This window comes from Ascidia mentula, chromosome 1 (genome assembly GCF_947561715.1).
Source record: "Ascidia mentula chromosome 1, kaAscMent1.1, whole genome shotgun sequence".
In the NCBI taxonomy this organism is placed as follows: Eukaryota; Metazoa; Chordata; class Ascidiacea; order Phlebobranchia; family Ascidiidae; genus Ascidia; species Ascidia mentula.
Genome location: NC_138566.1, coordinates 1,866,339 through 1,890,514, shown reverse-complemented (window position 1 = coordinate 1,890,514; position 24,176 = coordinate 1,866,339). Strand labels below are relative to the sequence as shown.

General features: G+C 38.1%; 5 protein-coding genes across 5 annotated transcripts; 1 reads left to right on the top strand and 4 right to left on the bottom strand.

The window, feature by feature from the left end:
- Positions 1-44: 44 nt before the first annotated feature.
- LOC145894258 (dolichyl-diphosphooligosaccharide--protein glycosyltransferase subunit 1-like) lies at positions 45-5,284 on the bottom strand. The gene is made up of 11 exons (XM_082982793.1): positions 4,965-5,284; positions 4,648-4,802; positions 4,177-4,387; positions 3,736-3,983; positions 3,227-3,381; positions 2,958-3,057; positions 2,546-2,684; positions 1,945-2,112; positions 1,452-1,520; positions 1,266-1,394; positions 45-355 (listed from the first exon to the last, which is right to left on the bottom strand). The coding sequence occupies exons 1-11, from the start codon at positions 5,187-5,189 to the stop codon at positions 173-175; spliced, it is 1,782 nt and encodes a 593-aa protein (XP_082838919.1). The 5' UTR covers positions 5,190-5,284; the 3' UTR covers positions 45-172.
- Positions 5,285-6,345: 1,061 nt separating this feature from the next.
- Positions 6,346-8,202, bottom strand: LOC145895368 (2-(3-amino-3-carboxypropyl)histidine synthase subunit 1-like). The gene has a single exon (XM_082984169.1). It carries the CDS (start codon positions 8,200-8,202, stop codon positions 6,913-6,915), a length of 1,290 nt encoding a protein of 429 aa, XP_082840295.1. The 3' UTR covers positions 6,346-6,912.
- A 5-nt stretch (positions 8,203-8,207) lies between these two features.
- LOC145895376 (phosphopantothenoylcysteine decarboxylase-like) lies at positions 8,208-9,127 on the bottom strand. Its single transcript, XM_082984181.1, has 2 exons — positions 8,966-9,127; positions 8,208-8,597 (listed from the first exon to the last, which is right to left on the bottom strand). The coding sequence occupies exons 1-2, from the start codon at positions 9,122-9,124 to the stop codon at positions 8,208-8,210; spliced, it is 549 nt and encodes a 182-aa protein (XP_082840307.1). The 5' UTR covers positions 9,125-9,127.
- Positions 9,128-9,616: 489 nt separating this feature from the next.
- LOC145908936 (kelch-like protein 12) lies at positions 9,617-14,843 on the bottom strand. Its single transcript, XM_082996260.1, has 13 exons — positions 14,732-14,843; positions 14,130-14,193; positions 13,923-14,034; positions 13,401-13,545; positions 12,764-12,975; positions 12,067-12,216; positions 11,901-12,003; positions 11,667-11,755; positions 11,254-11,446; positions 10,959-11,102; positions 10,551-10,721; positions 10,106-10,241; positions 9,617-9,781 (listed from the first exon to the last, which is right to left on the bottom strand). Exons 1-13 carry the CDS (start codon positions 14,769-14,771, stop codon positions 9,673-9,675), a joined length of 1,668 nt encoding a protein of 555 aa, XP_082852386.1. The 5' UTR covers positions 14,772-14,843; the 3' UTR covers positions 9,617-9,672.
- A 4,067-nt stretch (positions 14,844-18,910) lies between these two features.
- On the top strand, positions 18,911-23,168 carry LOC145912263 (kelch-like protein 2). The gene is made up of 8 exons (XM_082999682.1): positions 18,911-18,993; positions 19,125-19,194; positions 19,594-19,708; positions 20,155-20,299; positions 20,605-20,822; positions 21,192-21,341; positions 22,146-22,242; positions 22,427-23,168. The coding sequence occupies exons 1-8, from the start codon at positions 18,972-18,974 to the stop codon at positions 22,744-22,746; spliced, it is 1,137 nt and encodes a 378-aa protein (XP_082855808.1). The 5' UTR covers positions 18,911-18,971; the 3' UTR covers positions 22,747-23,168.
- Positions 23,169-24,176: the final 1,008 nt, after the last annotated feature.

The window sequence follows — 24,176 nt, the reverse complement described above, 5'->3', positions numbered from 1 at the left end:
CAATCAAGATATCGACTCTCAACATCCTGTGAACGGAGTAGAATTTGTCCAAAACTTAACATTTTTATTTCCATGCTTCCAAAACAAAAACGAACGCTTCAAACCATCAAAACAAATTTGGCCAAAAATATTTTTTGCGAAACACTCGTTTGTTGATGAACTTTTTATGACATCACAATGCATCCGTGACGTCACAGATTTTATCCTTCATTTCTTCGATCGCTTTCTGGCATTTTCCGTCGTGCTCGAGATATTGCTCTCGGCTCATCTTCTTTTGAACCAGTTTCTCGGCAAGTTGAATCGTCTGGGAGATTTTTTCTTTGATGTTTGAATCCAAGTTGTTCAAGCCGGCAACCTACAGAGTAACGTCTGGGATTTAAATAAAAAAGCACAGGACAACAGTCGGAGTAAAAAAGCGGATTGCCCAGGACTTAATGACACAAGGGCTCTAATGTTGTCACATTACGCGCAACAATGGTGGTTTTATTTGTACCACGGAAATATTTTTTATGAGTAGATTAAAGGATATTTGTACTTTCAAATGAAACCAGTTCAGCGAACAATGTGAGGTAATAGGTATGGGTTTAAAAACAATTTAACTCAGTCTAATTGAAGGCATTTCTTATCTTTGTCTGCAAATTATTCTAACATTTCTGTTCACACTTCAAATATTAGACAAAATGATAGTTACAGACCAGGTTGGTATTTCCCATCTAACTTGATACATGCAAGATTGCAAGCATCATTGCATTATACCACTGACCATGTTTATTCTGGTTTTAAAATATTCCTCGACAGTGTGAACATTAAAAGCATCCTGTATGGAGATGAGGGAGCATCCCTTCTTAACTCCTCGCTTCCCTGAGTTACGATGTTTTATTTGTTGCTCCTGAATCAACTTCACTATTTCTGTCTTTTTTGGTCGCAAAATTATTCCTCCCTGTTGATCATTAAAACTAATCTTAAGTGATTCTGTCTATGCCTTTGTACCTAATCTGACTTACTGAACAAGTCTGGTCTGAACAATAACTTAAATTTTAATCCCACTGAAGAGCTCTTTTTAAACCTATTGTTTTCTCTTTCACTTTATAACCTGGATCACCACATGATCAAATAGAAAGAAATGCTCAATAACATGATTAGTCCAAAAATAAGTAAAACAACCTAAGTTTTCGGAAAGAATGTTTACAAATTTCCATCAAGTTAAACTAAATCAGATAGCAATACATAAGCCACTCTATTTATAAATAAAACTCATTCCATACTTTTTCAGCAGCCTCGGTGGCGTCCTCTCTCAGCTTTCCCAACAACTGGTTGATTGAGTTTGTCGCCTCCTTGTGGTCCTTTTCGATACTTTTCCGGCTTTGGGTAAACTTGGCATGGTCCTTACTTGCCTAAACACACAAAACATAAAATAATAATTGTCGAAAGGGAAACGCAAGTATAACTACCTTAAACTTGGAGACAGCATTTTCATAAGCTTTGTAGCAACTGTCACGCTTGGCTTGCTCCGATTGCACCTGTTAAACAATATGTCAGTTTGTAAAAATCAAATCAATACCTTGCAGAACAAATATAAAGAAGCAAGAACTAAAACAATCTTGTACTATACAAATTAAAAATTGACTGATCTTCAGACATAACATTAATGGCATGGCAGACAAAATGTCGGAAGAATACAGTACTTAATTTTATGACAGGTGATCAGTCTAAAACAATCTGTTTGCAAAGAAACTACAAAATTTTTATGCATAATTGATTTTTGTCAGCTAAAAACAATTTATTGCATGACCTAAGTGGTCCATGACTCCCGAAGGCCATGTTTTTGTGATGTAACAATACACACTTTAGCCCCCGCAGACTTTCAACAAGAAATTATATAGTAAAAGGTTAAGTTTTTTTAAGTATCATTAAATCTAGACACTACAATGACTTTGAACTGACCTTCTCAATGACACCCTGAACCCTCATACGAGCTTCAGACATTTTGTCATGGGCAATGGAGAAGTCGAGTCGGACGATGATGATGACAGTAAAGAAGAGGAGGAAGAAGGCTCCCACGATGAGAAGAGGTTCTTGCAAGAGCAGGAGGCGGTTGAAAGAGTACGTTAGCTGCAACATAATTATAGTGATTACAGTTTGAACATGATTTTTTCCCCAGTGACAATCAACATCTAATGGAAAGGTTTACATTTGTGGACTTTCTTTGTTGCCAATATGTCAAAACTTAGCTTTCATTCAATAGAGCCTTAAACCCGTAACTTGTAGTTGTAACCTATTAGTGTCCCACACAAAATAATCTTTCTTAATGTTTCCACAAACCCACAATAAAACATAAATCACTGAGACAAATTGACTCCTAATGGAAATTAACCTAAGTTCTCAAAAACAAATGTGAGTACATAGAATTGGAATTCCTGTTTGTAATCTTGGTTTAAACTTCCACTTCACATTTAACCACAACTTACACTTGCATAAACTTTAACTACTGAACTAGTTCCAGAAGCTACCAAAAGTTTTCCCTTTATAAATAAGATAAACATACGGTAAAGTCGTCGATATGTTGTTCAACCAAGTTTTGTTTGGTGAACATGATGACAGGACGGCCCACAGTATCCAGGTAGGTCAGGTGGAGTTCGTCCTTTTCACGTTTTGCGGTGTACGGGAGGATTGCTTTGATGTTCCTGACACATATGTGCAATAATTAAACCATTCACAAATCATAATGTTTATTTAAAGATCTTTCTTGTCTCAGTAAGAAGAAAAACAAAGATAGCAACCATTTATTTATTATAACAGAAAAAAATTGCAATAAGGGCAAGTGTTTTGTTGGCGACGGGGTTCAGGGCCTTTTTTTATCGTGGGCAGAAATAAAATAATACTACTATATTGACAATAAATACACCAGCCACTTATATTATGACATTGGAATTATTCAGATAGTGAGAACGTCTTACTTGGATCCTTCAGGAAGAATAATTTTCAAGGTGAAATCTTCAACAATTTGTTCGTCCATGATATGGTCAACAAATCTCATCTTGATCGCATTCAAATCACCTGAAAAAGGAAAGATTTTCCAAAAACTTTACAAGTCAGTGTTACTTCATTGGGTAAAAAATTTACACAGAAGCAAAAACGTAAAATCAGGAGTGGAAAAATCCTAAAATTTTTCCATAAAACAGCAGTGCATAAAACATAACAAGCAGTTCTACTATTCCCATTTTACCTCTGGTGTAGAGGTAGTTGTAACTCGGCAAGTTGTACCCAAAGTAATAATGGGTCTTCCAACCCCCGAATAATGGAAATCTTGGTCGAATCTCAAAATCAACAGAGTCATCTTTTTCGTTCAAGTTGGAGGTCGAGATGTTTCCAATTTCATCCCTGGAGTAATGAAAATATTTATACACTTGTTTTAGCTGCGTAACAATTTACTTTTGTAAAAGAAGTTTTATGCAAAAAGTTTCACAAGGGGTTGATTATTTCTTGCCAATGCAACTTTCAATGCAGGGAAGCATTTTCAATGATGGATAGTTTTTGAGAATTAGTATGGCAATATTGAATTTGAGAATATATGAAAAATAATTAGTTCACATGAACAAATCATATTATTTTGCATAAATCATAAGTAAAATGACATTGGGCCCTGATAAAACCACGAAGGCTATTAAGTCCCGTGCCCAAAATACATCCTGAGCAAAGTTATTTGAGAAATTAAAACTAAAAAAGTCGTTTTACCTGTAGTAGACATCTGCAGCAGAAGCTGGAAGGATGGTCTTGAATGATTTAACAGAGGAGGCGCCAGAGTTGGGCTGTCTTTGGTAGTCGTATCTGCTGAACGAACCTTTTAGTTTTGAACCGGTATGCCTGATATCCACATGTTCTTCCACAGCAATATTTCCCCAGTGTGAAATTTCGATGACTCTGGTAAGTTTGGTGATGGACAAGAAAGGGCTGTTGTTTTCATAATGAACTTTCATTGCATTCTGTAACAATGTTGGCGGTAAAAAATATTAAAAAAATTTTTTTGTTTAAATGGCAAAAACAGGGAGTCTAATATATCCAAAAGGTGTTTTGCTTTCGATATAGTTTTAAAACAAGTTATTTTCACTATTTATTCTGTTGAAAATAAACTTTAGGTAACAGAAAAAATAGAATCACAAATTTTCAATAATCTACCTGTGAATTTGGAGCAACGTTATCGAACTCATCAGAGTCCCCATACTTGATGACAGAATCTTCTTTAGAAGGATTTCCAAATTTGGAATAACTTTCAATTGTGTTTGATGGAAGTTCAACGTTTGTTGTTTGTGTCACAGTCTTGTAGGGTGAGTAATAGAAGTGGTTGCCACGGTAAACTAAAAGCTGGCTCTGGGATTGGCTGATTTCCCTGTTTTAGAAAATTGCACGATAGTTTAACTATAAAGTGCATAAAACAAAACGGACACGATAAACTTAATAAAATTAAAAAATTAAGAACAAAAACTAAAGCCTAAGTCCCGCTTTTAGTTCATTTTGCATAGTTTAAATCAGAGATAAATTTGACATTCTATTGATTGGAAATGGCAGAATGCATACCTTAATGAGTTGTGCATTTCTAATGTAAATTAATGAAAACCAATTTAGACATAATTCATAGTCAGGAGTTACTTGGGAAAAGGACTGAGAGCACCAGAAAAAACTTCTTCCACAACAAACTTAATGCTGGACTTGGCATCCAGTTTTTTGGGGAGTGTGACGGTAAATAATCTCTTCACAGAATCTTTTTCAACCAGTTTCAAGTTTGTTGTCTCACCTGCTTTGTCCTAAAAAAGAGGTTTTTAACGTGGGTATTTTGCTCAAGTGTCTTCATGTTGTAAAATATACCTACAAAATTTACAGGTTTTACAATTAGGCCTACCAAGAATTACAAAAATGTGTTGCAATTAAAAAAAAACGTGTTTTTAAACTTGGGGAGTCAATGTTACCTCACTGATTGAAATGTAGGCAAGTTGTTTGGCGTGAGATGGCTCTGCAGCATATTCAAATGTAGTAACTCCACTACTGCCCTCATTTTTCAAAGTGACGGTCGTTGAGATTTTCACCAGATGGCTTTTCAAATCGATTACACGCGAAACTTCTTCATTCACCAACGCTGCACTTGTAATAGCGATGGTTGCACCAAGCAACAAAACTACCGACAACTTCAACATCTTGTTTCAGACTTTTTCCAACAAAAATCAACTGTACTTGATATGCAACGACACAAAGATCGAAAACTGCAATTGATGACGTAGTAAGTACAGCCACGTTGAAATGCGTCACGCATCGGCGACTTCTGAAGTCAAGCGTTAAGTAATGAAACGTCTACATTCGTTATTTTTTTTTATTGTCATGTCAGTTTATTCTAAAACCAGTTTACATCAACCCCAGTTCCAAGTATAAAAGAATCGAGCCGTTTTCATACAGATTCATTCCAGGTTTGGCTTCTTGGAAGTTTTTTATATGGGTCAGGTCCAGCCCGGGTTTGTGCAATTTACACCTCAGGTCAATTAATTTATTTTATTCAAACAAGAACCCCTTTCACTACCGGGCACAATTTGCATTAGTGGACAACCCAAACCAAGTTGCTCCCTCGAAACAACAATTCTGCATTCCCAACAATTTTGTTACATTAGGAATGTTCCGGAACAAATCCGAATTCTGGCAGCAGCGAATCATAGTTGCATGCAAAACTAAAACGATTGCGTGAAATAAGTTCTTGTCGGAGAGATTTATTTATACACGAAAATCTAGTTGCATGGAAAACATAACCTATTTCATCGCCGAATAAAGATGGTAAAGTACGATTTTGTTGCGACGAAATTACAAACCGTTTTTCCAATCTTTTTTTGTTTCGTTAACTCCTTGTACTCGCGCCATTCCTAAGGTTATTTAGTCTGTGTTTTGTAGGAACTTATACGAGTTAAATTAGGACCACTTATGGTACGTGAGATAGTATAAGTTTAGATCCCAATAGTTGTTGATGTGATAAAATCTATTTGTGACAAGTAGTTCAAGAGATGCACATTTTGACATAAATTGGAATAAAGTGGCAAACTTCGTTCGAACAGTTGCCGACCTCTGAATGGGGAAAGTTAATCCACCCACTTCCGATCAATCATTGGGTTCGCAACTGGGCTGAAGCAAACCCACTTTTGTATTCGAAGCGAAATAATCACAAATCAGGTTTCCAGCAAGGTTTGAATTAAGTGGTTTCGATCCAGTCTGGCTGCGATTCAACTGTAACCAAATTAGCCTTACGTAATGAAAATCGAAGCTCCTTCAAATGGAATTAAACCACGAAACACAGTTTTCTTTCAACTTATTTATTCCCACTGTGAAGCAATGCATAGTTTGCACATTATTGGGTGAGGCGAAAAAACGATGCAACAAATTCCGCGAGCATTTCGTGACGTTTGTATTTCGTCAAAAATTATCGCTGAATGCGGACACCTTTTCACCACACGACACATGCGAATGTTTAAGGTTTAGTGATGAAACTGTTTTTTTTAATTGAATTCATTATGGTGGTTCCACACATATGAAACTTGATTGGAGGAGTAAATTTGCAATAATGCATAAGTCCATGGCTTAATACCCCAAAAACGTTTTTACATTTCAATGCTAATATAGACATAAAGGCAAAGAAAAGTATACAACTTAGTATTTCAAATCGTATTTGAAAGTTTGAAATTGATTATGATGAACACAGAGACACAACCGTACACGAACATGCAACGATGCAAGTGAAAGATGCAAGATAAAATGGATGAAAAAATTAGGTATTTTGTATTGGAATCCATACTGTTTTATATGATACTTGATGCATTAAATGTTTTTGTACTTACGTTTTTTGTAAAATAAAAATAAGTAAAACACAAGACAGGACAGGATTCAAATAGATAAAATCCCATTTGCCTTTGAGATGATTGAAGGTTGTGATGATTTAGTTCTGTTTGTTTTCTTCACTGCTGGTCGGTGTTTTTCATTGTTAGGAGTCCACGGTCCATAGCTCTCATTGGCATAAAAATCCATTGGATATTTTTCTTTGTATTCAAGTTGGTTTAAGGCAACAGACGCCTCATATGGATTAAGGAGAGGTTTATTGAAAGCAGTTCCCCAATCAATCGACAAACGAGGACAAGAAGTTTGGACCCATACCTCAATGTCCTCAAATAAATCCAGTTTACTTGGAAATATCTCAGACAACAAAACTGTTGTAACCTCTTTACCAGCAGCTAGCATCAAAGTCCTTAAATGGTCGAGAACTTTAGTGGAACCTTGTCGACCAAGGGTCCCCATGATCAAACCCCATCTCTTGCATTTGACAGCTTTTGCAATTTCTTTTTTTCTTGTGTGAAGCATAGTTTCATGGTCGTAATGCTCGCGGGTGAATTCCTTGCTGTAGGGGTCGTAGGCAAATGCCGGCAGGTCTGGATTGGAAATCATCATTGACTCCAAATGGAAACGGCCGTCTCCAAGATAAATGACGGCATTAGCATTTATTCCATTTAACGAAGGTGAAGTGCAGCCTAACACTTCACCAGGGGAGAGGGGTTTAATTTGTGGAACAACTACATCGAAGCCATGGTTTAATAACTCTTTCTTGGCAGCTTGAAGGGTGGTGATAAACTGGACGGTGCTTATGATCACCAGCTTCGATCCAATCTCAAAGTTATACTTTAAAGTGTCGAGAAAATGTGTGCTGTCAATCTTTATGTGAACAAACACATAAAGCATTTTCATGTCGGGCATGTTATTAATTGGGACAAGACAACTGTGGCCATAATGTACCATAAAGTCACAGCCAAGAGCTCTTGCTGAGTAATCATCAATACAGCATGCTCCATACGTCACGTCACCCATTACCACAGTTTCAGCTTCAGTAAAAGTTTCAATGATGTCAGATATTATGCATGAAAACATGAGAAGGCCCTCAGGAAACTGCAGGGCAACACACTTTGCGGTTGCCTGTCTGACTCTCCAAACAGTTTTATAGATTTCAAACTCGTAGTTGGGCGGAAGCAATGAGACAGCTTGTTGCAATTTGACATCATTTAAAATGTCATCAGGAATTTTGTTTGTTAAACTGACTTTGGCCTTTGGGCCGAATCGCTTTCTTATTGGGTTTGCTTTCACAACTGTGACAGGGGCCTGGGTCTTTTCACTTACAGTGGCATTCATTGTCCTCAGTGTACGTTGGCAGTAATACAAGATACAATACTTTCAACAGTGGCTAATGCACCAATACCTTCATCACCACATGCAAGTTTCTTAACTATAGGTGGAACCTCGATATAATTCCAATCTTTTAGGATTTCTATGTTTCTTTCTGTTGACGGATGTTCAAACATCAATGTGTTCATGGCAGGACAAATTATCACTGGTTTTTCTTTAACATTCCACGCTCGAGCGATGCAAGTAAGGAGGTTGTCACAAATGCCGTGAGCCAATTTTCCCAACGTGTTCGCATCAAGTGGAGCAATTACTAACAAATCGGCCCAATTTCGTAGGTCGATGTGCAAAATAGGGTCTCCTATCTTTGACCAATTTTCCCACTCATCAGAATCACTGAAGACCTAAACACATGGTAATACATTTGATTAAACACTGTACATTAACCAGATTGGAAAGTTTGGTATTTGTATGGACAATTGCAATCTTTGTCGTATGTTAATGCATTGGATAAATTTTATTGCACAGATTATCAGTCAATTTTTGCACGACATTTTTTCCAATCTGGTAGGCTATGTAAATGTAATAACCTTATTCTTGTTTTGTGTGCAAAGAGAGCTTTGCCATTTAGTCATATAAGCTGGTGATGCTTAAAGTTACTTGAAATTCACCTGTTGTGTATTTTGTTAAAGAAAAGCAGTCTTAATTTGTTCGTTAGTTGGACCTTCAAATAATTTGTCTTTTAAGCTTGAATTACATTGTTACGACTTACTTCGACACCGATTGATCTCAAATCAAGAAAGTGCTTTGCCCGCTCCGTCACCACAAGCCTGATCACAACACCAGGCAACACCTCTCTGAGCTTTTCAATAATTTGAGGAACTTTTATCGTCGCTACACTCCCTGTGCAACCAAGCAGTACCTTCACCATTTATCCAGCAGAGGAACGAAATTGTGGTCAAGTTACCTAATCATTACAAAGCAATAGTTTTTTTCTTAATCCAGACCACCTAATGTTTATTCGTTCTTGGCTGCGTCATTGATTTGAAAGCAAATTTAACTTTACCAAAAATTACAGCCTCAAGGTTATATTTATAAAAAAAAAAAAAATAAAACTGTCAATATTGTTACAAGTGACCATCCAATAAAATGGTATGTTTTTGCTTCCGTCACCACAGCGGCAAGGATTTATTTTGTGTACGTGACTCAGCTACAAAAGAGCATGACGGAAAGTTACTCAAGCATGCTAAACACTTCAATTTCTTTGCTTTTCGTTTTTTTTGCATTTTTCTGGAAGTGCTGGGGAACTTTTTGCAGCCTAACACTAAAAGCTGTTTTGAAAAATGTGTTCCAACAAAACAGCATTCCAAAATAATGACCTTTGCTAAATATAAACAGATCTTTTGCGATGGAACATCTCTGTATTGCGTTGGTACAAAACAAATCAATTGCACAGTTTCTCAAAAATACACCGTCAATTTATATTGCCATGGCAACCCGGACGCGTTTTCCGAGCTTGCGTTGGGGGATGATCGTCGACCAATCGTCGTCCTTTGGATCGTATATCGCGATTTCGTCACCTTTTCGCCTGAAGAAACAATTGTTGTCTTTGATTTAAGGTTGCAAAATATACGAAAGCCTTAAATAGTATTCCTCACAAACATAAAATTGGATGTATAGATTGAACAATCTATGGTTGGAATCCTATGACGAAAAGCATTATTTGCATGGAAGTGTCCCTTTTGCCGTTACAATATGCAACTTTTCACATGCATTTCTTACTTCTCATTAACAATCCAATGTGATTGCCGACTTAACCGTAACCATCTCCTAATAAAACGCAACTGATATATTAGTAGTTCAACTCTCGCATCCGTTCATATTATGCCAAACACTTGCAATGTTTACTCACCACTTATCGATCATATATATTTTTCCTTCCACCGCACAAGCGGAAGTGTAAAGATACGGAAGGTTGTATGACGTCAGTTGGCTCCAATTGTCCGTTGCGGGGTCGTACTTTAGCGCCTCTAGCGACGCATGTGTACCTCAATTGAAAACAGACAGACAACATATAACAGCGGGAAAAATTTAAACTCAACATGTGCATTAAGAAACATATTCAGTGGTCGAATATACAACGTGCATTCACCTAAATATAAGTAATCTCATATGGGTAAAAACACAATATAAGCGTTTCGTTATGTTCTAATCACAATTGAATATGAACGGCGTACGTCCATTTATAACAGGACCCAAAGCACGGACATTATAGTCGCCTCATGTGCATATGACTTTATATCGCTTCGGCAAATAGTTCTGCACTTTATCAAATTCCATGTACATGTTTGTCTCACCTATCGTCGCAATAAGATATATGACGTCATCGATCCGTACCGCTGAGGGTCCGTATAGTTTAGTGAGTGGAATCGGGGCGGTTAGTTTCCACTTTCCAGTGTCAGGGTCGTAACAATCCACAGACTGAAGTCTCTCGTCGTCCCTGTTTCCCGCCAACGCGTACAAACGACCTGAGTCACAGTTTGACCTTCAACTTGAGTGAAATACTCTCGGGAAATAGAGTTATCTCATTAGAACTGACGACTACATTATTACTTTTCACATCGGAACAAAACTTAAAAAAAAACGCGCTCCCGTTGAGATTTGAACTCACGACCCTGTACATAACGAGTGCTGGTTTTATGGTCACCATGGGAACATTGGCTCGCCCACAACTATCTCGATTGTATGAAGAGAAATCCACGAACCCGAACATCCAACAAGAGAAGGATGAGATTTTGCTTCATTCATGGATCCCGTGATCTTCCACTCATCGGATTTCGGGTCGTACATTTCGGTGGATGAGAGGTCGCAACCGTCTACGCCGACCCCTCCAATCACGTAAAGCTTGCCTGAAGTCAAAATCATGCCATAAATGGAAGAACGGAAAGGTTTTAATGCATTTTTATCCTCTCGCTAAAAAGGCATCAGATATTCCACAATCGGCTGCGACGTCACCATCCGTGGTTTTGGGAGAAAATGTAAGAAAAATTCTTTACGCACCGTTGAAGAAAGTTGCCCCACAATGCCTCCTGGGCACTTTCATCGACGTCACTTCATGCCAACCACACCCGACTGACGTCACGTCGATTTTCGACACCTTGTTGCTGGGCAACCCATCCACCCCCACGCCCCCAATGACGTACACGTGGTTGCCATGGAAAGTGACAGATGTTTCTTTCCGATGAAATTCTTCCTAAATTTTCAATAAGCAAACATGGTCACTGAGCGAAAAAAGACACTTACGTTCATTTGCAGGTGGATTTGTTTTGTGGATTTAAACACTTGTTGCTTAACATTTGCAAGTAGGTAGTTGCGTTGCTCGGTGTGCGAACGTTTGACTGATTTATTAGTAAAGTTATTGCCAGTTATTAGTGAAAACGAGTAGAGCAAAGAAAAGTGAGACGGCAACTTACTTTACAGAGGTCACTCCACGAATTTGTGCTGATTTCAAATTTATGGAGTGTTCCTTCTTTTGTTGAAACAACGAAACTTGTTAAAGTTTCTGAAAAATATAATTTTTGGTTCGTTTTAACAATAACAAAATACCAAGTTATGACAAGTTTTTAAACAAAAATAGCTGCAATGAAGTCCGCCGAGAAAGCTCTGATTTTTTCAACAATAAAAATCGGCAAACAACAATTTTGAACCTTTCTGAATTTTCTTCCTGTGATTTCTTGGTGGTGTTGAGATTTCCTTCGCAAGTTCGTCCACCACAACGTTGAGACAGGAGTTACAAGTCCTCACCAGTTCCTGGTTACAATATTATGTTAAATCGAAAGGTTGCGGGTTCGAATCCCGACGCAAGTAACCCACCTCGTTTAGAACAACCTCTTTGAGAAATTGCCTCGAAAACAAATGGATGTCGATTTTCGGGAAAATGTCTTTGAACAATTTCGATCTTTTGACGTAATCAAATTTTACCCAATCAACGATCGCCACGTACGTTTCCTCTTCCGATATCAACTGCAAGGTTTAGGGGAAATATTCATTGAAACTGGGAAATATAAGGAAAGGAGGAACTGAGGATGCTACAGCTTTGTCCTCAAACTGATTGACATCAAATTTATAAACATAAATCGAGCTTCTGTACTTAAAGAATTTTCAAATCGCCTTGTGTATTGCCTTAAAAAACGAGTTAGGATTTAATATAGAAGTTGCTTGAGGAAGCCTTGTTGAATAACAGGCGAAACGTCGGTGAATAAAGTTACGTTTTATCTTTGCCAGAAGAACAGATTATTAAGTTATAGAAGTTGCTGTTGATATTAATTTACAAACTCTCACAACTTCATCGGAAAACAATCCCATCAGTCAAGTTTAACAGTTTGTGGTGTAAAGGCGCACTCTACAGCCATAAAGCTATGAGAAAAGTCAAAAAATATAAACTCCTATAATTTGAGCTTGCAGAATTTCTTTGTAAGTTGCCCGATTTTTCATGGGACACAAACCCATGAATCAAAAACATTATGAGAAATATTGTCAAAAAGTCTTAACCATAAAAAAAATAACTCACGTTTCTGTTCCGAAGCTGAAGAACTTTAATGAAATCGTTTGGTTTGATTTCAAACATCGATTTCCGATCTGATGCAAGTTTGTCGGCGATAATGGATCCGATTTTATCGCCCAACTCCGATAATTCAAATTTGAGTGCTGTATCGTGGACTTTGACATATTGGCGGGGGTGAAGGTCGCTTAGGATGTATTTCAAGCAGTGACGTTTGATTTCTGGCAGATAATGGTTTTTGTTACATAACAAAAAAACTTTAGGTGCAAAGAATTGGAGCCGACTACCTTGAATAGGAAAGCCAAAGCTAATATGCTGAACATTTCAAAGCAAACGTTTCAATCACAAATGTGCTTATCGTCAGTGCTGTTGACGAATGACTTATATATATGCAAAAGAGCAATCATTGAGAGCTGCTGACAGTTGTACACCACAGGTCTCATCGGTGCAGCACTACGCTAGCTTTTTCACTGTCGGGTACACAGATCTCCACTTTGTGGTACCTTTCGGTCAACGTCGATCCGTTGGGTACCGAACTGGGTACCAAACAACAGAGACGAACCACCGTGGAGCGCACTTATGTCCAACATCTTAGCTTCCGCATTCTTATTCAAAATGTAAACTTTTAACAACAACTTGGGCTTACTGGGTATTTGCAGGTATTGGGCGGCCGAATACAGCTCGTACACATTCTCATCCGTCACATTTAAAGTACTCGTGTACACGTAATCGATGATGACGCGCATGATCGTTGACGTCACGTTGCTCACATTAATATCCTTGCTTTGTCCCTGGTGACGAAATTATTGAGATCACAATGGAGAGACCCAATATTATTCGATTAGAGGTACATTTTCCCTTTAATATTGGATTGGGAAATGATTTCCTGCACCACCAAGTTGTTTTCGGCACAAACCCAGTCATCAATTAAGGCGCGACCGCGACCGCCAAATATAAACAATTGCCTGCGCAAATCCACATTCGATAATATCAATGATCGTTTGTCTACTCTATTCGAGAGAATAAAATGCTCATTATGAGGTCATAAACGACTCGTGACGCAGTTACGTAATATAGGTTCTTATCTAATTAAATCTGTAGTTACAAAATACACGTAAAGGACAAACATCAAACCACATTGTTACGTCACACAAGAAAAAGAACTCACGTTTTGTGAAAACAATCGATCAAATAATCCACAAGTTGTACCCACAATGCACTTGTGGACCGGAAACTGCGCATCTTTAGTGTGAATTGTGATGTCACAGTATTTTTTATTTCTGTGAAAGACGTGACATTTTAATACCAGTGAAACAGACATTGAACACGTTTAACGTTGCATGGGACTAAGTAAATGTACAGAACAATTGGTCACCTGTGCAGGGCGTTTAGAACATCGTTGGCGTGAGTTTCATGGAAAACTTCTGCATCAAAAGAACCTGAACATAAAACACATTCTTATAATCACATGTTTGTGTGTTGAGTTATTTCCGGCGTTTACCTCAATACTAAGAAATGTATGTACGGTCCGTAAAATTGTAATAGCACGTTTTGAGTAAGTTAAGCCTAGCAGTTAACGCAGCCTGTCATTTTGAGGGCTATAGATAGTCCTGTATGACGTCATTTAAAATTCAAATTCTGCAATCTGCAGTAATTCCACATCCATGTTGAGTAAGCTATACTTGAGTGCGCAAATTCTCAAAACCAAATTAAAAATTGCGGCGATTTTACATTGCGTGCATATTTTATGCGCAAAATACTTTTGAGAAAAACATCGTCATTGCGATTACAGGTGAAGATCGTCGGATTTTGACGTCCCTTCACCATATTTGTCATGGAATTGACCAAAAAACAAAAACAGCATGTTTTTTTCTGGAGTCAGGTTTAACAATGCGTGTAGTTTAAGATGCACTTCAGCCTGGAGATATAATCTCATTAAATCGTTAAAGAAACCGCATCAAAGTGACGCGGTCTTACCTCGTATGTTAATACTCCTGGCATGTACGGAACTAGACATTCTTTAAGCGGAGTCGTCGCAGCAACTGACAAAAAAAGTTGCCACCAACCTAAGTTAACGGAAACAACACCTGAAAATGCAAAACATTCATTTAAAAAAAAACCTGTTCTTTTGCTCCAACAATGTTTAATTGTTGAGTTTGAAAATGAAGGCAAAAGGTTGGTAGACGTGACAAAGGAACAACACGCTGAAAAACAAATTAGGGAATCTTATCGTTGACAACACTAGTAAAGATTAATTGACGATTGTCTGTTGTGAAATCAGTGGGCATCTCGAGAATCGCGATCAATCTGGCAAGACGCCAAAACAACTCTTAAAACTAAAATGTTTCCAATTCAAACAACTGAAGCATTTGTGCCAGGCGCCTGAGAAGGAATTGATCATCACAATTCATGAAAATTGATTGCCGACTAATTCTATAATAGTATTAGCCAGAATTTGAATTGGCATTTTCCTGTAATCACTAAATACAATATTTCCATCATGCATCTTAACATCGATTTGAAAATAAATCATTGTTCGAAGTTGACTTTTTCCACCGCTGAACTTTCTCTGGAGGGACGAATTTTAAACAAAACATTAAAGAAGCTTCTTCATGCGTCTTTCCAGTCATCAGAGAGGGATGTTTGCCTTTCAAAATGCGCGCGGCTCAGTCTAATGGAAATTTAATCGAGCTTGTCGTGAAACTGTTGTGCTCTGTAATATTTCAAGCCTTCAAAACCTATCACGGGCCACACGCAGTGAAATATGGATTTATTTTTCTGTCGTGCGGCGAAACACAAATATTTGCTTGTCTAAAGCACTTGAAGTTATTTTGCTCACAAACATCCAAGAGATTGAGTGCCCTCTGCACACACAAGGGATGGGAAACACGCGACGTATCCGTGCTTTTGGTAAAACAAGCTTTTCTGCGCCTTGATTGAAGTTTTTTTTACGAACCCATAGAAACTGATTGTAACCTGACGAAATACAGCAAACTTGACACGAGTTTAATCCGGGTTTAAGATCATAATTGGTACAAAGTCTGGTTTTCTTCAGGTCTGGTGTTAAGGTCTACTGGAGATTTATTTTTTCAAAAAACTGACTCATAAGAATCAAATGATTACATTGACAAATATGATGCGGTGCTTGGGCACAACCGTACAGCAACGTTGTAACATTTTTCAACGCACTCTATTCAACTTATAACCAAATAAGTCCCGTCTCACGATTCCTGTAGATGGTAAAACTATTCAATGTATCTGAACGTTTACTGTTTTGTTCGCAAATCTGTTTGTCAGTTTGCAAAAACACAACTCTGATAAGAATAGTAAATGCAGAATGTTAGCAGGTCTTCCACAGTGCAAATTACCATACTGTACGAACAATCAGCGCGCATTTCACAATCAATACACATGACAAGTGAAAATATATTGCTCAACACAAGCTGATAAACCCAGTTCATTGCAATGTTGGTAAACCCTCAAACACATCAAATATCCCCCTGCCACATTGTTCGCATTCTTCCTGATTTTCGAGTTATTTGAAGTTATATTCCGCAAAACAAAACACAAGCCTTTTCAGTCGTGTGCCCACGTTAACTTGTCACATTTACGCCTTCCCACGCAACACAAGCCACAACAACTCTTCACAAAGCGTCACGAACATCTCTTTAAAACGGATCACCGACAACCACAAGCATGGAAAGGAAAAAGGCTGCTACCATGGCCTGCTGAACGTATTTCAACAAACCACCTGTTTACTGTCTCTGAAAACAAATCGGTTTCAATTTTGCAACAAATATTAAAAGAATTTCAACCGTCCAAGTGTTTTGCTAGTTCACCTTGTATGACGTCATAAAAATAATTCTATTTGCATTGTGCAATGTGGAACTTATAAACAATACGTAAATATGTATCGGTTTAATTTGTCTGCAATGTCTATTCTGTTGAACAACTAAGCAAGAACATCCACCTCTGCACACAAACATGATCAATTCCTGAGCAAACAACATTCTGGTTCATTTCATTTGACAGCGGGGTTTGTGTTAGATTTCCAGTACTTTCATCGCACCAACAACCAGCACTTAGTTCTCATCACCAGGTAACGTTTGTTACGTCTACCGTCCACTTCGTTGCTACAAGCATTCCACTACACGCTGCCATTAAACCGTGATGTAACCGACACTAAGTTCCGTTTCACTTTGCTTGCTACCAGCAATTACAGAAGTGCAATACATCATATCACCACTCGTAGCAACGACGCTACCTCGAGCGAACACAGGGCACTTTCTCCTTAAACTTGTATCGTCTAATGGCCGCAGCACTTAATTTACATTCCATACACATTGATAATAGGTTGGGCATGTAATAACCATGTACAGCAGGTGGTAGTTCAACGTCAACCATTCAAGATCATCAATTAACCAGCTTCGAAGTACTGGCCAATTTCAAAACACAGTTTAACTTTTTAACACCAATCTACACTTCTTCAACTCCACGCACCAAACGGTCTTCCCATAAACACTGTCACCCTTTACATTGTTTCGTCACAATAAAAACAAACAATGAATCATCGCTCGACTAAATGACGTCATATTCCGGACGTAGAAAATGGCGGTGGTGATGATGGAAGTTATGTAAAACGTAATACAAGACTTGGTTTCCGAAACAGTGAAGATCGAATTCTGAAATGGCAACTATTACGTCACAACCAACTGTTACAGAATGCAAAAATTATACGTTTATTTCAATCTTCGGTGTTTTCACTTGTCACCACATTAGCACTTATTTGCATATTGCGGCAAGCCTGCTATGTGACGTAACAATGCAATTTGAAGTAAAACACTGACGATCATCGTATGAGGTGTGACGTTAAACACGACAGGCCGAAGTTACGTTTTGCATTGTACTCAATAAATGACGTAAACAACATGACAACAGATGTCGCGTATGTAAATTAGGTTTCATATTATAAACGTGGCCAAGAGTAAGATATTGTCCATGTAAGAATTTAAAGACAATTTAATATTTTCCAGCTTTTTAGTATTCATGTAAAGGCCTCAAAAACATTTTGAAACCATAAAAAAAGTGTGGTTGCTCAACCTTATCTGAAATATCCACCAACAAACACACAATGTAGAATTAATACAGTAAACCTTGTCATGAATAAGATTTTGAATAAACAATGTCCGGGTTGAACAAAACGCATACCTTTACGCTTCGTGCGAACACTTGTTCTTTGTTCTTAACAAGCATGGTGGCCCATCGCTATCATGCTGGTTCCAACGAATAAATCTTTAAATTCGAATTTAATTTTCGATTTTAGAATAGTTTTCAGTAACGTTTAAAGTGATCGTGAATTAAAATAAAGAAAATGTGTTTTTGTAATCAACTTGGCTTCAAAACTGATTTCAAGTTTGACTTTGAAATGTACTTTGAATATAACTTATAGCAACGAGTGTGATAACGGTGGGCCATCATAGATAAGGTTGGCCCAAACTTCTCGGCTTGCGGGGAAATGGAATTTGATGGATGACCACCTGATGACGTAACGATTGTTCTTCCACTTCCGTGATGTGGGCCTGGGTCGTGGTGATTTCCACATTAAAACCTCATAGCAGGGGTATAAGTAGCCCACGCACGCCTGAACAAAACGACGACAAGTAGTTGGTGAAAGTGTGTCGCATTTATTTCAGCCAATGTGTTTTGGACAATTTGAGTAGACTGTGAGTTGCATACAGATGGTCATTGTTTTGACCTACAAGGTCGTATCAGTAGTCTGTTGAGACGGCAAGATGGTGTATGGTCACACCAAGCTGCAACTAAAGCAGTGGTCATTTGTACGCAGCTCAAAGAATCCATGTTTTTTGCTTTAGGTTTACAGGCTTCGGAGCCAAGGCATTGATAGCGGTGATTAAGCGCAGTGGGAAGATCCTGCCAACCATGCCATTGGAAGAAACATTACTGCGTTTATCTTAATTTTTACATAAATATAAATAGTATTATGTTTTGATGGAGAACCAATTCGCGTGTCTCTTGTCACACTTGGTCAACAATGTAGCAAAGCTTAACCTAAAAAGTGCCAAGAATATGTGAAGTACTGATATGATCCTGAAGCTGTGGTTATAAGAATACTTACTTTGTTGTTTTAAGTGTTTTTAAAACTGCAAAATATCTTGATTCAAGGAAGCGAAGTTAAAGGGAGGAGGAACTTCTCAATATGGAAACAAGTTCAAGTGAAGGTGAACTGGTTTTGTTTAAAACCTTTATGTTGGTCGTTTTTAGCAGGAAACGAGAAAGAAAGCAACGTTTATTTAACATCGTAAAATTCCCCAAATATTCGTTTAATTCGAACAAGTATTTTTCTCTGCAGATTTATCAACTCACGTTCCCAGCATCATCGATGACGATCACGCATTGGAACTTCTTAGGAGATTGCAGAGGTGAGTTTGAAGCAGTGGGGTTTGGTTTCTGCCATTTTCGACTGCTTTATTTATGTTGGTTCATAATGTATCACGATTTTAAAGCAATTATGCGGAATATCGATAATTCTACGTCCATAATTAATTCCCATCCAAGTTAACCCAGGGGTTTTGAGAGAAAAAGAAATGATCCGGGTCGATGGACTTTTTACGGAAATCACACAAAATTATAGTTGAAATTTAGCCTTTTTGTGGAAATTCCCCGGTTTCAAAGCAAACAATGTTCTCGCCCCCATTTTGCTATTTATGGCCACTCTTGAGTGATGACAGTCATGAACACAGAATAAAATTCTCGTTTAATGGATTTTAATTCTTCGTAAAAGAGATAGTTTTAACTTCTTGTTACTTCAACTTGTTCAGGGACAAGAAATATTGCAAGGTTCAACTTGAAGCCGGTGGGGAATTATTCTTCGTCCACAAATGTTTATTCGCAAGCTTCGCGCGTTATTTCGACGAGAAGTTCGAGAATCTCCAGGTATTTTATGCGATAAATTTTTCGAGTAGAACAATAGAATCAGAATTTTGCACATTGGAACATTTAAGGAAACTTGATGTTATTTAACAGTCATTTTTTCGAGAACGACAACAAATTCGAGTAGGACAATTGTATCCACACTTGTTTGATGACTAAACACTTCCTCATATTTTAAACTTTCAATAACGGATTGTGTACAACCACCATATCTGGTCTTTTCGGTGATGACGTTTTATACATTTGATTGTTTTTAATCATCATCAAATTTGTTAAATCAACCTGGCAAAAAACATCAAAAATACCTGAATACGACTTTTCAATTCATTCAATATCGGTTGCCTCTTTCAAAGGTTTGAGTGGCCGGTGTAGAAACTACTGGAATTTTATGATGTATTTAAAAAATTTTTAAGGCCAAGCACATCACAATGATATGTCACTGTTTCCAGGGCAACAATGACGTCGTTGTTGTGGATGAAGTAAAGGGCGACTCCATGCGGCAAATAGTGGAGTTTGTTTACAGCGGGCAAATTTTTATGACGGACGAGAACGCCATAGAGTTGCTAGACGCAGCGGAACTGCTGAAACTACCAAGTAGGTCGCGTCTGGGGGTTCATACTGGCGACCTTTTAACCTTTCAGATAAGTCTGATATAAACGTGGTTCCTAGTCTTTCCTTGTTTGGGAAGTTTCAATATATGAGCCACTGCTAGAGAGTTAGCCCATGCTTTTCAACTTTTGTTAAAAAAGGTAGGTCCTGAAGACACCATTTCTTTGGACAAATCGGTTCAATTTAAAATTAAACTCGTTTCGTTGTTGTAAATGAATAAGAAAAACTTGGTGTCTCTTGGCAAAGACTTTTGGAAAACCTCATGGGTGCATTTTCTTGTGTATACATAGAAATCATAAAACACTGCGTGACTTTTCTCGGGAAATCGCTTTCGGTTGAAAACTGCTTTGATGTTTATTCGTGCGGGATAAAGTACAACGTAGGCGAGCTCATCCGACGCAGCACACTTCTCATCGGAAATAATCTGAAAAGTGTTTGCGGAAACAAACAATTCCTCTCATTGGATTTGGTCGACTTCGAGAAGGTCGTCGCAACACGGAAGAAGAATGTACGTTGTTGTGTTCCAACAATCGCATAGCTGTAAAGACGAAAAAACTTTACGCTGCCTTGCAGTCTATTATGTATTCTGTCCATAAAACTTAAGCTAAAGTGATGTAATAAGGTCCAAAATCATGCCGTTGTGACGTGAACAAGTTTATGTTACTCTATTTAAAGAGGGACTAAGTGACGTTTACATATACACATTCCAGTGAAGAAAGTGTAATTACAACGCAAAAGGCCCAAATCCGCTTTTATAAAACTTAAGCCCATACTTCCAACTTCATAACAATGTTTGCTGGTGTATTGTCCTCAAGCTGACATTTGATTAAATCCTTGCATAGACTTCCTGTTTTGATCGTAACGAGTTTTCTTACAGAGCAGCAATGAGGAAGGAGCTTATGTGGCCACTGTTGTTTGGGTGAAACACGATAGTGACGTAAGACAGGAGTATTTTACTCGTCTGTTCGGTCATATTGATGTAAAATTCTTCACGGAATCTTTCATCAAAGATGTCGTTTTGCACGAGGTATGTTGTCAAGCCACACACTACACGCGACTGCAAATATGGTGGGGATTTTATTGGTTTTAAATACCTCTGAAACTGGGTTATTTGGATCAACTCTTAAATGGTTCTCTTTAATCTCACTTCGTCATGATTGCCCAGAATAGGCTTTCTCAATCGTGACCTATGGCCAGAATAGGGTTTCTCAACAGTGATCTGTGGCCTCGTTGTATAGAATAGCGTTAATATAAGTTCATAAAAGTTTACTTATAAGTTTAACAAATTTTAGTTTCGCTGGTTTAGCTTTCCATCTATGTTTCGTAGATGAGCAGGGGGTCACAGGCTCTGGATCATTACTTTAGGGGCCACAAAAAGGTTGAAAACCACTGGTCCAGACAATATTGAGGAGCCTGGTAGTTTACAGCCAGCCTTCTCAACCTTTACTAAATGTTTAGGGAAAGAACGTCCGCGCGGTTGCCAATAAAGCGTAACGAAAACGATCATTTATTATTTTAAAATCATTTATTATGTTTACTGCAGGAACTGAAGATGCCCATGAGGCGAAATATATATTCCTGATTATAGGCCAGGCTGATCCTGTAATAAAAAGCTACGACTGCTGCTTTTTTCAGAAAACGAATGTAGTTACGTTATGTAAATGTTCCCCGATTACAAATTGCATAAAACGAAGAGAAACAAATCACTTGACTTATGACCGGTTTGAGGTCAACAGCCCATAGAGCATTTAGTCAAATTTATTCACAAATATTTTTTGGCATTTTTAGCCTCCACTCCACAGCTTTAACAAATTCTCATCATATTTTGTAGCAATTGATCAGAAGCTCAGTTGAATGCCTCAATACTGTGGCGGACGAACTTGCCTCAAGATGTGACAGACCGAGTGATGCCGATAGAGAGTGCATGGGTATTTTATATTTTGCTGTTTCGTTTCCTTAACATAAGATTTTGTGAAGACGTTTGCTAAAAATAACGACTTATGCAATAAACTCTCGAACATTGCTGTGAAAAATCTTTTTTTCTGTCACTTTTGAGTTGAACAAGTGAGGTCAAAAATTTTTATTCACGTATTTTTTCACTTCTTTTTTCAGAACTTAATTCAAAATCGCGACTCCAGGCAGGAGGGAAAACCCCAACGAACGGCAATCGCGCCCTCTCCCCCCACCACCGGCACCCACCTCCACCCCCGAAACCCATTCAAGGGGAATTCCCTGAAAACCCGAAGTTTCATACAGCCCGCCCCCTAAATCCGACCCAGGAACTCGTCAAGCCCATTCCCATGCGCCCTAGGGCCCCCAGCCTCACAAACAACAATGATGACGGAAGGGTATTCCCCCAGGTCTCACATGATACGAAACAGGGGAGGTTGCAGGGGGCAAAGAGGGGGTTGTTGAATCGGTTTTACATTTAAGAAGTTGATTTCCAGGAATCTTGAGTGAAATAAAATATGCCGTGCGAGGACTTTTCTTTTGTAGATCACATAAACTTACAGATAAAACCCAGTATTTCGCTAGAAATCCTCTAGTTTTGAGGAAAATGGTGTTCGTGGGCCCCCTTTTGTTATTCAAGTGCCCTCTAGATTGGCATGGACACTGTTGCGCTGGACCGACTCACACCCTTCACGTTGGGTTTGGTCGTTACTTCCAATATGGAGACGTTTGTCTTGGTGTTGTGTCATCGTATTAAATGTTTCATTGCTCAAACGCCTTTGTTTTATTGTTTGGTCCCAGTTTTGCTTTATTTGCAAACCGCTAGAGGCAGGCTGTACCCATTTTTCATTTTTTACTCTTGTGTCTTTTGCGTGTGGTTTCTAATTCGTGTTCAGCTGCTTTTTGTTGGTATAAATTGTCATTTTTAACGTGTTTTAGAAAATACTCACAGCTATTCAGTAAATAAGATGCATTGCTACCTAAATAAAACATCTATGGTAAAATTAATGCTGAATAAATTGGTTTGTCGTCAACGCTTAATTTCGCCATGTAACGAAAGCAGTTTATCCCCTTTTACACGTCGTTAAGCCGAATTTTATTATTGGCTTACATAGTTTAGCCTCTGATTCACAGCTTATTGCTGTTAAATAAACATGGTGACTTTCTTAGTTGAAGCAAATGTTTTGAAAGCACATCTTAAAACGTTCGTAGCTGGCGAACAACAAATGAACAATAAGATCAATTTTAATCACGTTTTCTAGATTCAATTTCCACGGAGTTGCGATTCTAACGAAAGTACAAAGGTCGTCACGAAAATCTCTTTTATTGTTCGAACAATGGGCATCGCGGTGTCTGGTTTCCGGTCAACAGAAAACTAAACCTCTGTCTGTTTAAAATCGAAGCCAACCGTTATTTTTTGTCAGTGGTAGAACAAATATACCTCTTAGTATTTTACGGCATATTAAAATTTCTGCTTGCAAGGGCTCCTGTTTAGAAATAAGTACATATAATGGACATTGTTTCTAAAGGCATTGTTTCTAAATAAAGATTGCGTTCGAGTTACACTATTCACGTGTAAAACGTCCTTTGTAATGTAACAATAGAAGCAGGCCGAAGCTGTTGCCCATAACGAAAACGCACACTTGTTTATTTTACTTTTTCATATAATGGAGATACTAAACATCCGTCTTATTTCTTAGTAAAAGTTGGTATTTCCTGCTGTGTAACCATCAAACATTCATACAATACTAGCACTCAAACGATGCAACAATAGAATTTAAAATAAGGGCACGTGTGACGTAACAGAAACGCTTCTGACATGAGTACAATCGACACTTGTGTTCATTTTATATTTCTTGGTCAGAAAATGAAATGGTAACTTATCCGAACCAAAACGGATAGTTAAGGCTGC